The following is a 13,522-nucleotide window of genomic DNA, read 5'->3' on the forward strand; positions in this document are numbered from 1 at the left end:
CCAGTCACAAGAAATATGCTCTCCACTCTGTATAATAACTCAGATAATGGAAACCAGAACACTGAACCAAGTCCCATGGTCCAAACAAGCAAAGCTGACATAAATGAAGCTGCTTGTAGAAGCAGCTGAAGGGATGAAATAAACAACCCAGCCCGGGATTAGAGAGTTTGTGGTTTCTGCTCCCAACCCTGCAAGAGATTCTTGTCAAATTTTACAAACTCTGATAGCCAATAAGGTAATCAGGGGCCTCATGACTGTTGTACACTAGAATTATGTGGTGTGAATGTTCTGACAGATATAGGGGAGGGTGCTGGGGGAAATCACTGCTGCTGGGGATAATTATCATGATTTTTGCTTTCCCTTCTCATCAGCCAAAAGAGGGACCAATAGCGAAGCTTACTGTAACTCCACTCCAGCAAGCTGACAGCTGATGTTGTCAGTGCAACATGGTTTTCTACCAAAGCTAAAACTATAAGAAAAGACACTCATGCAGTTTTGTTTTATACCAATGAGATAATGTTTTTCTGGCTACCAAAAACACAAGAAACCAACATTTTCAGGTTGCAGAACGTCAGGATGTAGCATCTGAAGTCTGAACTTCCTGCTCAGCACATGCTGTGCAAGCTCAAGTATGAAGCGAAACACACACGAGCGTGCACAGAGACATTACCATACACAGATCGGGCAGATCCATCCTGCTGTTTACTCTCAATGCTAATTCACAGCAAGTGGAAATTCATTTGGCGTGGAAAAGTCAAAGAAAAAGATTAGCAGGTTGAGTGTTCCAAGAAAGGTAAGTGATGCACGATGACGTTTCCATCTTTCGAGAAGAAGGTAATCAACTTTGCAGTCTGGGAGCCAAGTGTGGCCTTCTATCCAAAAACTGCTAGAATAGCTTTGCAGAAGGCAGAACTATCCCAATTGATTCTCACTGTGTGTTAACAGGTAACAGCAGTAGTTAACAGAGCGGTCGTGGTGGTGGTGGTGGTGGTGGTGGTGGTGGTGGTGGTGGTGGTGGTGGTGGTGGTGAACAAGACCAAGAATTCCATTGACTTTATGAAACTTTGAGACAAAAATTTGGGGGAAAATGAGGGCATTAAGCCACTGTTACTTCTTTCATTTGTTCTGGCAACAGCGAGATTAGTCTGTACAAGAATCGACCTCTGTTCATCCTCTTTTAGTCCTTATGGTTTTCACTCTGCTAAACAGGAAAATCAAATGCGAATTCATAAAATGGGAAAATCCCTACAACGCGCAACGGAGAGAGAACAAGCTCCATCCACCAGTCTAAGGGCCGATGGGGTTTTCCTTCTGATCCACAACTAATCCAAAGACTAAGCAGTGAGACCAAAATCATTATGGAATTCTTTCAACTGACCATATCACCACTTTCTGTTCAAAAGGAGCCATTCTAAGAAGTAAAGACTGGCTCTATTGCTCACATTACCATAAAGGAAAATGCCTTGTCCTGAAGGCAGGAGCAGAGCCCAGCTTCACTTACCTGCAGACACTTGACTTGCGGGACATGGTGGTGCTGGGGGAAGAGGGTGGTGTCTGGTATGACCAACTGTAATCAGAGCCTTTCAAGTCCAAAATCACCTAAAGGGACAGAGCCAGGTGGGTAAGCAAGGTGCTAAGAAGGGAAACGTTACCTATCGAATCTTAAAACCCATCATAACATCAAAATTCTGCCATCATCAAGGGGTAAGGATTAAAGAAAAAAATGTTAAGGATTTTTTTTTTTGTGAGGAAGATCAGCCCTGAGCTAACATCCACTGCCAATCCTCCTTTTTTTTCGCTGAGGAAGACTGGCCCTGGGCTAACATCCATGCCCATCTTCTTCTACTTTATACGGGACACTGCCACAGCATGGCTTAACAAGCGGTGGGTTGGTGTGCACCCGGGATCTGAACTGGTGAACGCCGGGCCGCCAAAGCAGAGCGCGCGCACTTAATCACTGCGCCACCGGGCCGGACCCAGGATTTTTTTTTTTAATTAAAGAACCACACTATTAAGCCATCAATGTCATAATCTTTTTTCTGTGACAAGCAAAAATATAATTAATGGGGGGCGGGGGAAGAAACTATGAAATATCAGTCAAAAGAGAAAGATTTACAGTTACAGATTAACAATTTACAGAGCCACTTACACCCAAGGCTAGAATTTACAGGATTTTCGTCTTATAGGCCCACAAAGACAATAATGCTTTCAGGATTTGTTGATCTTGCATTTTAGCCACTTGATATTCAATGATCACTTGTGCCCTACTTGACCAGGCCTAGATATTTTAAAACTTGACAGAATCAAGAGCAGACCAATTCTTTCACAATTACTTCCAGGTCTTATCTCCTTTACTTGACAAAGAGCTACTTGGGTGTAAGGTCTCCCTTTCATTCATATAGTAGGTGCTCAGTAAATGTCTATTTATTGAATGAATGCACGCATGCATTCTCATAAAAGCAATTTCACAGGATGAAAATATAAGCTCTCAAATTCGTCTTCTGAGTTGGCTCTCCGAGCAGGTGATAAAAATTTTATACAAAGGGCAAAAGCCAGCATGTGATTCATCAGCTGTTCCCCCAAATATGTCTCTTCCCACTTGATATAGCGTTAATGTCACAAGAACCAAATGAATAAGCGTTAAAAAATGTCATCTTTTTCATAAGAGAGATCCTCATGCATTACTTAATTAGAATGAGAAAAATTCAGTGAGAATGGTTCACAATGATGACCAAGACACACCACTGTCATATTCCCAGGAGAGTTTATTTCTAGAAGGTAGATGAACATACTGGTTAAGAGCATGGGCTCTGGAAACTGACAGCATGGTTTAAATCCCAGTTCTACCGGTAAGTAGCTAGGTGAACCTGGTTAAGCCACTTCATCTCTCAGTGCCTCAAGGTCTTCCTCTATAAAGTGGGGATAACAGTGAGGATTAGCTGAGTAAGTCTATGTAAAGAACTTAGACAGTGCCTGGCACACAGTAGGTGCTCTATAACAACTAGTGATGATGATCACTATGTATCACAATGTGAAACACTGATATGATTTTAAATGGGATAATGCCACAGGGAATCCTCAGGACCTTGAATCTTTCTTTCTTTGGTTTGCTCTCCTAGTGCTTAACCCACAACTCCTACCTGTTCACTTGAGGAGGGCAGTTTATGAGGGTCCATGGTCAGGCTTTTCAGATCTTCTGATATGGTCTGAAGGTGAGTGATTTCCCCTAGCATTGAGATTTCTTCTTCCTGAAGGAAAGTAATTCACAACGTGTTATCATCATGAGTGATTCACTTCATTGTCTTGGTCCAACTGTTTATATTAGGGTCACTCTCTAACCCTTTTAACTTTTCAGAAAAGGTACCCAGGGACTTGTACATCTTTGCTGAAGGCACTACTGGCCCTTTCTTTTGGGAAATGGAAAGGAAAAAGAAATCTGTCATAATCACGGAGTGACTTGTGTGCCCTGGACAACTGTGAACAAACCAAAGCAAACACATGGGCCTCCCTCCAAGTGTCTGGGGGCTAGCAGGCCTGCTTGGATGGTCTGCCTGTGTATTCTCACAGAAACCTGCAGCACAGCCTCCCAACAGGCTGAGACCCTCCTCTGAAGTCCCTTGACTTTAGTGGATGACACGATTAGGAAGTGTTTTGGTCCAGATCTGAAAGATCCTTGTGACAGCACATGTGTATTCAATAGAGGTTAACTGCCTCCTTCTTTCTTGTTTTTTCCACCAACTTAATCAACGGCAAGTGAGGCAGGAACAGAGGACTATGGAAGAAACAGTCATTCACTTTACCAAAGTGCCAAGCTGGGGCTGTGGGCCTAGGCAAGAATGATCCATGGAAAAGTTCTATGCTCAGGGAACAACCCTTATTTGGGTATTTTGCTAGGACCGAGGGAAAAGAGCTGGTGTTTCCTTATCGGCTTCAAGAATGGCTACAGCAGAAGTTCTCAATTATGGTATGCAAACGATTTACTTAAAAAATAAGTCTGAATTGACTCATTGAGGCCCTTCCCATATTAACAACATGGTCACTTGCTATTCAGCCTGGCCAGTGGGTCTCAAAATCACCTGAAGGGCTTGTTTAAAACACAGATGACTGGGTCCCCACCCCCAAAGTTCTGGATTCAGCAGGTCTGGATTGGGCTCGAGAATTTGCATTTCTAATAGTTCCCAGGTGATGCTGCTGGCCTGGGGACCACATTCTGAGAACCACTCTGCTAGGGGAACAACTGGTGCTAAGAACCGTGAACAAGGAGTGGGCCGTGCGGCTATCAGCAACTTGCAGAGAATCACTGGTCTACAGAACTGATTCCAGCATCATGATTCCTGACACACAGCCGATTCCCAACGACTCAACGACGGATGGATAAAGAAAGAGAATCTCCTCCAAACTAGCAGTTTAAGCCTTCTGGAGCTTTCCATTAACTTACAATCACTGGCCGCAGCATGGAGATAAAAGTGCAGAATCGGCCACGTTCCTCAATCAAAGCCTTCCGGACTGCCTGTTTTTCTGTTTCTTCCAACAAGAGATATTTATCGTTGACATCTTGGAGCGCACTGTCCAGCTGAGGCTGGATATCACCTCTCCCTGGAAACAAAACAAAGAGCCCCAAGTGTGGCTTTGCGGAAACACCGGCTTCTGGAACAAATGCCCCTCTTCCCTCGGGTCCTTGCTGGAGTGGAAACCACAATTTTCCAGGACTTAAAAAAATTATTTATTTATACCCAGAAAGGATTTAAGGTATCTGTTTTTCTAGGACTAGCTATTTCCAATTTCCAATGCCAAAAGGGCATATTTATCCTGGTTTATTCATGACAAGGAACATTTTCCAGGGTGACTCCTCGTGACTCGCCTTCTTGCCTTGTGCAACCTCGCAGAGCCTTCTGCCAACAAAACCCCAGGACATGGCAGCCAGACAGTATTCTTTCCTTTTAGAACATTCTGAAGAGGCTAAGGGGATGAACAAGGTGATGGCCTATAGACCTTTCCAAAAATGGGCACAGGCTGGCTTTGTGGGTCGACTTCAGTCAAAGGGCCTCTGTTTGGACAGAAGTTCCTGTCCCTGAAGACAAAGGAGGCAAACATCAGCTCTCCTGCTCTGGGCGGCCCCTGGGAATCCTTGGCAGTTCGTTTAACTCCCTAGTGGAGAGTCCTGAATGCCCTTCCTGCAAAACAAGCCCAGCAAGGTCTCTGCTGGTGAAAAACTGAAGGTCGAGTCAGCGCTGGGCCTGGCCCATGCTCGGTCATTGTCTGGCCATGTCCACAGACCCCAGTTACGTGGAGGCAACCATTTCTAGAGTTTAAGACAGAGCATTAACCTTTTAAAACAACTCTAGAACTTGGTCAGCAAACTGTCTTCATAAATAAAGTTTTATTAGAACACAGCCACGCCCACTTGTTTACATATTACCTATACCCAATCCCACTACAACTGTGGAGTGAAGTTGTTGTGCCCCAGACCACATGGCCCTGAGACTCAAAATATTTACAGTCTGGCCCTTTATAGAATAAGTTTGCTGCATTAGAAGATAAACATGGGCAGTCACTGTGTCAGAGGGAGTGACCATTGCAAGTCTGATCTGTAGGCAGGGACAACGTGACCCACCGGGAGACCAGCTCTCAAGCTTCCACCCTGGGCTCCCTATGCAGGGGCTTCACCTATTACTCAAACCAGAGAAAGAATTTCTAAACTCCTTCAAGACAGGGGTGTGGACTCTCCCACCCCAGCCCTCAGTACAATGCCAAGTGTGTATACAGCAAGTGCTCAATAAATGTTTAATAGTTTTAAACACAGAATGTTAGAAATGGAGGTGGCCTGAGGGGTTATCCAAGGCAACCTGCTCATGTGTCAGTGGAGGTCAAGGTCTAGAGAAGGCAAGCGACTTGTTCAGGGTCATTCAGGGAAAATCAGAGAGCCAGGACAGAGCTCACACGGCCTGATCCCTCTAATGTTGGACTCATTCTCCTCTGCCCCACCGCCTCAAGCCAAATGAATGAATTCCATTCACCTTCTAGAAGGGGCCTGGCCAGGTAGTGTCTACCCCTCTTAAGAAGTTTAAATGCAGGGTGTCATCTGGTTTGAAAAAGAACAGGGGAAAAATTGACTTGAATGTAGGAGTACATTCCATATTTTCTCTCATAAAGGGATGAGAGAGCTTAATTTGGATCAAGAGGTGGTCAAGCTTCAGGAACACGCCAAGAGAAAAGGTCGCTGGATTTTAGTAAGGAAAAGGCGCTTCTTAGGCAGGGATAAAGTTCTAAGTTAGCACATCCAGGGAAAAGCACATGTAGTCAAAGGTCACCCTTGAAAATGCCTTAGATGGCCAGTAAAGCACAGTGAACACTCTGCCTGTATAACTCACCAGTCAAGTGAGCACACATACCTGATGGCTACAACAACATGCAGTACTGAATTTAACGGAGGGAGATTCTCCAACAATTACACTATAAAAGAAATTGCTGCTTAAGAAGTTTCAGCGTATTTTCAAGGTGACCCATCACCCACTCCTCTATTGAGTTACCATCGTACCTCAGGATAACTCTATCAGTTCCTGTAGTTTCTCCACCATTGCTTCAATTTCTTCCACCAGGACGCAGGGGGAGTCACCCCACACATTAACCTGGCCACCGGACCACAGGTTTCACAAGTATTTTAGTGCACAGGAAACCTGTAAAAGCCTTCTCCCATTGTCTCCAGGGATTTGCCAGGGGACAAGAGCCCCATCTTGAGGACACCCACCGCCCTCAGACACAAGCTCCGGGAGGGAAGGCTGGGGCGACACCAGCCCTACAAAAATTGTGGGTTTTCTCTTCCTCTATTGTAAAATGCTGGCTTGTGCCGTTGACTCCACATACACCGAATGTGTACGTGATACAAGCTCTCTGGTTGTGAAGTTATGGAATGCTGTCAACACTCCCTGTTCTTCTGGATCCTGCCAAACAGTGAGGCCAATCTCAGGCCCTGCTGGGTGAGGCCGTGTGGTTTAGGGCTGGTCTAGAGGCCTTCTTTAAGCCTCTCAATCTCTTCTAGGATGTTCTAACTAATGAAATACAAAGGGCTGCACACCAAGTTAGAATGTTCTTAACCTCAGTGGAGGAGGGTGGAGGGGAGTTGGGGGAGATAATAAAAACGCATAATGCCTCACCAAACCCACTTGGATGTGCTTTGATTATGGTAGCAATTTCTTTTAATATCAGCCTATAATTATAAGAAATTGCAAAAGTGTGTATCTTTACTTCCTTTCACAAGTTATAAGGCACATGTCTATCTGTAATTAATAACACTGACGTTTAAAAATATACCTACATTGGAAAGCAAAGAGACTAGAACCAAGTGTTAGCTAATCTGGTAAATATAAATTTAAATTATTCTATAATTACAGTAGTTATTTTAAATACGTATTATGTTATAATTAAAGGACTTTCAACTTGTAGTATTCTAAAATAAGTATAATCTGTAAAAATTGCTGTAATTATAGTCATAGTGAGTACATTTACATTCAGAATATATCATAACCTAAAAACACAATGTTTATTTCTTAAATTCACTAACACAACATATAATTATATTTATTAAAAAAAACGACTGTGGAAGAAATTATTCCCTGTCCCAGTTGGATACACTGGCTTTAAGATGCAGTCATCTGTTTAGGACCACAAATTCAGAGTTTTATTGGTGCTGATTTAATGTACAAAAGCCCGTTCATTTCCCTCCCGTCAGCACTGTCATGAGCCCTCGCTGACTCCTCCAGCCAGCTCCTGGCCATTCCAGCTCCCACAGGCACCAAACTCCAGCCTCCTGTTTCACCTCTGCTATCGCCGCCTCACTGGGCCATCTTGATCTCTCACCTGGACAGCCGCAATGTCCCCTAATATGTCACCCTGATTGCATTTGGACCAGCTTGCTCAGAGCAGCCCGCAAAATCATCACGTCTTGTCAATAGCTCCCATCGCTTTCAAGAAAAGTCCAACGTCCTTAACATGACCTGCCCTGCAAAGCACGCATGGGTCAGCCCATCTACTCCCAGCCTCACGATTCTTAGACTACTCTCTCCTCTCTCCCCTTCTCTCCTCCCTCCACTTCACAGGCCCGTCTCCAGGGTCCCTTCTCCATCCCACCTTCCTATATACCCTCACTCCTCCCCATCTTCGTGGTGCCTGTTCATCCTGCAGGTCTGGGTCCTTCAGGAAAGCCCTCCTCGAACTCTCATCAGATTAGGATTCTCTTACTTGATCTCAGAAGTTCCTTATACACATCCTTTGCGACATTCCTCCCAGTACTAATTTCATCTTTATTTCTCTAGTTCTTTGACGTCAATCTCCCCTAGTGATCGAGAAGCCCCACAAGGGCAGACACCATGCATGTTTCTGCTCAGTACTGTATCTTCTCACCCAGCACACTTACCTGGAAGACAGGTACTCAAATATTTGTGAATGAATGAGGTACTGACAGAATAACTTGACCTGAGTTCGCTCATTGGCCTCAACCATGGTGCCCTTAAATGGCCTAACACTATAAAACTAGCAAATTCCACGACGGCCAAGCAGCCAAAAGAAGGGAGGGGGGTGCCTTAAATGGGCTTTCCAAACAAAATTCCTGAGCAAAGAATTGCTTGCGACCTTTTCTGTAAAATCTAAGTCATCTCAGTCTTGAGAATTTTTTTCCACTGCCAGTTTCCAGGTCTTGGTTGTATTCATGCTGGAGAATTCTAATAAACAACCGTCAGGAGCCCTTTCCTCCCCCAGGGGAAATCATATGATTAGTCTCCTTACAGAAAACACTCCTGGGGCAAAGCGCTATTAATGGGCACCATGTCACGAGCCAAAGCTGCACCCCTGAAGGAGAAAGGATTTGATTTTTTTTTTTAATTAAGTAGAGAGACTTTACAAACCTTTCTGGAATGAAATGAAGATCCCATATCTTCCGAACATTTATATTTTATTTTCCTTAATCTTTACATAAATGTTCAAGGCAGGAATTAATACTCCCTTTTGACACAGGGGGAGACTGAGACAGAGGGAGGCAAAGTGGCTTGCACAGGGCCACTGAGCTAGGAATGGGCACAACCAGACCCCAACTCTAGGTCTTTCTCGTTTAGAAGCCCGCATTCTTTGTAGCTTCATGCTCCCAGCAAACATAAACCCTGGGAACAAGCAGCAAGGAGCTAAATGTTCTACGTGGTAGCAGCCTGATTAAAAAGCCAGTCAAGTGCACTTCGTGTTATCTGGAACCTCCCAGCCTCTTCATAAACACATTGCAGCCCACACCTGAGCCTCACGGCTGAACCAAGTCAGACACCTGTCTCAGGCAGAGGGCTTTCCAGTAGGGAAGAACCAACCCAGGAACACCAGGCCAAGACCATTGTCAGGAAAACATCCAAAGTCATCTCTTTTTCCTGAGACAGACGTACGGGGAAGCCATTAGCATCCCACAAAATGACTTCCATCTGCCTCTGACACACACACAAATACTGTATTTCACTCTAAGGTGCCCACTTTTTCACATTTTTACACCTCACAAATCAGGATGTGTCTTATAATCAGTGGTATGTCATAGTTTAATTAGCAGGGTTTTTTTTCCTTTTTTGTGGTCCAGAAAATAATGCTGTATATTACAACTGATGGGGTCCTAGACTCAATGAAATACAGGATAGAAATACTGAAATACGGGATATAAATGCAGAAATGGACATTCAAGCTGACGCTGGAGATTAGAATTTGGAATGAAAAATTCTCTTTTCCGACCAAAAGAAAATGTCCTTATTATCCCAATGTAAATCTTCTACTCTAACACCCTGCAGCAGTTTTTAATTGATTCCCACAAGTGAAAACAACAAAAAATCAAAAGAAAGATAGATTTGATAAGACTGGAGGCTTTTTGACTTAAAATTTTTCAAACACACTCAATTTCTGTTATTCTTTCAACACGCTGTGCCTCAGTTTCCACTCGTCTGGGAGCTGTGAATAATAATAGTACCTAGCTCACATGGCTGTTGTGAGACCAAATGAATTCATCCATACGAAGTATTCAGCACAGCACCCAGCACGGGGTGAGCACTTGGTCAGCGTCAGGCGCCATCAGCGGCCACAGAAGCAGCTCTGAAGTTGTCCTTCTAACACTGGGCACCTCAGCAGGGGACAGTATGCAGGGCACAGCAGGTTTCTTAAAAATGAGCTTTCAGCTCGAGGTCCTCTTTGACGTACAGAAATGCAAAAGATCTCATAATCCTTTCACCAAAGGCGCGAGTCTCGTCATCAAGATTCGCTGGTCCCTGAGCAATCCAATCAGCCGTTTACCAAAGCAAAGAATACAAGACAGCTCAGAGAACAACCAGAAAACGTCCCGTGCCGACCTGCGGCTCACCACCCGGGGTGTCTCGAAGACAGAATCCTCAGGTCACCGAGACGATGCCTCCTCTGTGGTTAAAGAAACGCTCTGCCATCCGTCACCCGGTTGCCTGATCCAGAAACCTGCCAGCCCCTTCAGCTCCTCACTTCTCGCACTCATTTCTCCTGAATAGCTCTTGAGTCATCCACCTCTCTCCAGAGCCCTGGCCACTGTTATCTCTTGCCTGGACAACAACAGCCACTTGGTAACTGGGTCTCCAGCTGGGCTACTATCTAATCCAAATACACACAGTAATGATGGAATTTTCCGGAAGCCAAGAAGTCTTCAAGGGCTTCACCACAGTCCTGAAAGTCGTCTTGAATGTGGTAAAAAAGCCACGATCAGGTCCCTGCTCCTTCCGCCTCATCCTGTCCCTGAGGGAAGATGGCAGAGCCACTCCCATCTGCGTAAGGTCTCGAAATACAGCACACTCTTCCATCTTCCCTCGGCATGGGGAAACACACGTTCTTCCCCAACAAAGCCCTGCTCCTGCTCGGGACTGGCATCCTCCCCATTAACACCCAATCCCGTCACTCCAATATTAACGAGATTATCCAACTCTGAGAATAACTTCCTAACTGTCTGTAGCCATCCTCATGGGGCAGCTCCAGGGGGGCATGACTATATACTGTTCATCACCATATCCCCAGAATCGAGCACATGCTATGATCCGCAGCAGGCACCCATCAATATTAAACGAACGAAACCCACCACCAGCTCCCAGCCACACTGATTTTCTGTGTACCTTCACACACACTCTGCCTCCTCCTGGAACGCACTCACTTCTTTTCCCACTCCACCCTTTCTCTACAGAAGCTCTCAATTCAACTTTTAAGAGTCTGCTTAAGCATCACCTCCTCCTAGAAACCTTCAGCTCCCCCAAGGAAAATCCAGCCTCTGTACATCCACAGTATTCTCTTCACAAAGAACTGGATCGTTTACACTGCCAGGTCATAGTTGTCTGTACGATGTTAGAATGCTGCGGTATGATAAAATATATATACACACACACATTTGGTCTTTGCCACAGTTCCTGCCCGGCACAGAACTTCCAAAACCCTTAAAACTTCCTGACCTGTAGATGCGTCTTTGTTATGCCAACGAGGCGACTCAGTGGAGGGGAGAAGAAGCTGGAGAGATATAGGATGGGGGATGGTTGCCCCAACCACGTGATTAGAGGGTTGGAACTTTTGGCCCCAATCCCTAACCTCTAGAGAGGGAGAGGGGCTGGGGTTTGAATTCAATCACCAATGGCCAATGATTTCACCAATCACGCCTACACAATGAAGCCTGGATAAAAACTCCTGAACAGCAAGCTTCCTGGTTGGTGAATATATCGATGTGTTGGGAGGGTAGTGCGCCTGGGGAGGGCATGGAAGCTCTGCACCCATCACCACGCCACCTTGACACCCACTGTATCTCTTCACCTGGGTGTTCATTTGTATCCTTTACAATAAACTGGTAATTGTCCTAAGTACAGTCATGCATCGCTCAACGATGGAGATACATTCTGAGAAATGCATCGTTAGGTGATTTTGTTGCTGTGCAAACATCAAGAATGTACTTACACAAACCCAGATGGTGTAGCCTATTACACACCTAGGCTGTATGGTACTAATCTTATGGGACCACCATCACATATGCGGTCCGTTGTTGACCAAAACGTCATCATGTGGTACGTGACCGTATGGTGCTTTTCCTGAGTTCTGTGAGTCATTCTAAAGAATTATCAAACTTGAGGGGACTTCAAAGGAAACCTTGAATTTGAGGTTGGCCAGGCAGAAGTGTGAGTAGCCTGGGGCTACTTGTGGCTGGCGACTGAAATGGAGGAAGTCTTGTGGGACTGAGCCCTTAGCCTGTGGGGTCTACACTAACTCTGGGTAGTTAGTGTCAGAACTGAATTTAACTGTAGTCACCCAGTTGGTGTCAGAGAATGGATGGAAGGACATAAACGCCTTTGCCACCCTGGGGACAACCTGAGGGTGGAGACTACTTTTGCCTCCTCAGCCACCAACAGGGAGGCACAGAGGAGGTTCTTCATACCTATTTCCTGAATGAATGAAGACGTGCTTGCTTCACAGAGCTCATCTGCAGTAGTCATGGAGAATGTTCATGAATGAAAGAGAGGCACCAGATGTGAATCAATTTGCCCTGAAAACATTCTGTCATGCGCCGCACCATCCATTTAGTGTTCTCTGGGTACATAAAAACCATATTGTGCCAGGAATCAATACTGCAAGCAAGTTGTCCTTTAAATATTCTGCCTTTTCGTATTTGGTCAAAATTAATGCTGAGAAAAGCACTGGACTCCTGCTGTGCCCTCCCCTTCCTTCCCCCACTGTAAATATCTCCTCCTTGGCTTCTGAATGCAGCCACAGGGAAGCCAGGTGCCCCACACCTTGACACCAGTCTCATTGTGAACAGGGACATTTCAAGGTGTTTGGTTCAGCTTCTGGATTCAGCCATTGCAACCCGAGTCCCAGGCAGGCACTCGATGAACTGTTTCGGGTGAGGCTTTCCCAGAGACCAGTTCTGCAGAGGAAGGGAGTTCGCAGCTCTGGGCCTCCGGTGGATCTCTTTGGCCTGTTTTTACCTAGAATTCTCAGTTATGACATATGGCTAATGAATCGCCCAGCTTCCGAGGACGACATGCTTTCATCTCAAATGCAATAGCACTTTGCAGAAGCTTCCAGGGTTAAATTCCAGCGTCTCTACTGATCACAGTCAGGAACAGTTTCCTGAATGTCACATGAGTTTTAAAAAGTAAAATTCTACCACTCCTGCTTCCACTAAGATGGAAGGAATTGGGCTGCCCCTTTGGCATGCTTTTCCCCATCAGCCCGCCAGCACTGGGAGCAGCCTTGCAGGGCTGGCTGCTCCCTTCTCCCTCCTCACTCATCTGACTGCTCTGTCTGGGGTTTCCCAGGGCCAAAACATATGTCACACTGTGACTCTCTAATGCAGACTCATTATTAAAGAGTCCTTCCCTGTCCACCTCACTCAGGTTTCCCATTAAGACTTGTACCCATTCAATTATTTCCTGCATAATTAAACATGCACGCTCCTATAATGCCTTTCCCAAGCCTGCAATGAGGTAGTGACTCAACAATCTTGCCCGCTGTGTTA

General features: G+C 45.3%; 1 protein-coding gene across 9 annotated transcripts in view; it reads right to left on the bottom strand.

Annotated features, from left to right (window-relative positions):
• Positions 1–13,522, bottom strand: part of MTSS1 (MTSS I-BAR domain containing 1) — a 160,320-nt gene that overhangs the window by 13,033 nt on the left and 133,765 nt on the right. For all 9 annotated transcript variants that reach the window (XM_058564921.1, XM_058564920.1, XM_058564915.1 and 6 more), the window contains 3 exons: positions 4,439–4,596; positions 3,141–3,248; positions 1,502–1,599 (listed from right to left, as the gene is read on the bottom strand). In XM_058564921.1, the coding sequence (XP_058420904.1) occupies positions 1,502–1,599; positions 3,141–3,248; positions 4,439–4,596 (364 nt within the window). The remainder of the gene's footprint in view (positions 1–1,501; positions 1,600–3,140; positions 3,249–4,438; positions 4,597–13,522) is intronic.

Source organism: Diceros bicornis, chromosome 21 (assembly GCF_020826845.1).
Source record: "Diceros bicornis minor isolate mBicDic1 chromosome 21, mDicBic1.mat.cur, whole genome shotgun sequence".
NCBI lineage: Eukaryota > Metazoa > Chordata > Mammalia > Perissodactyla > Rhinocerotidae > Diceros > Diceros bicornis.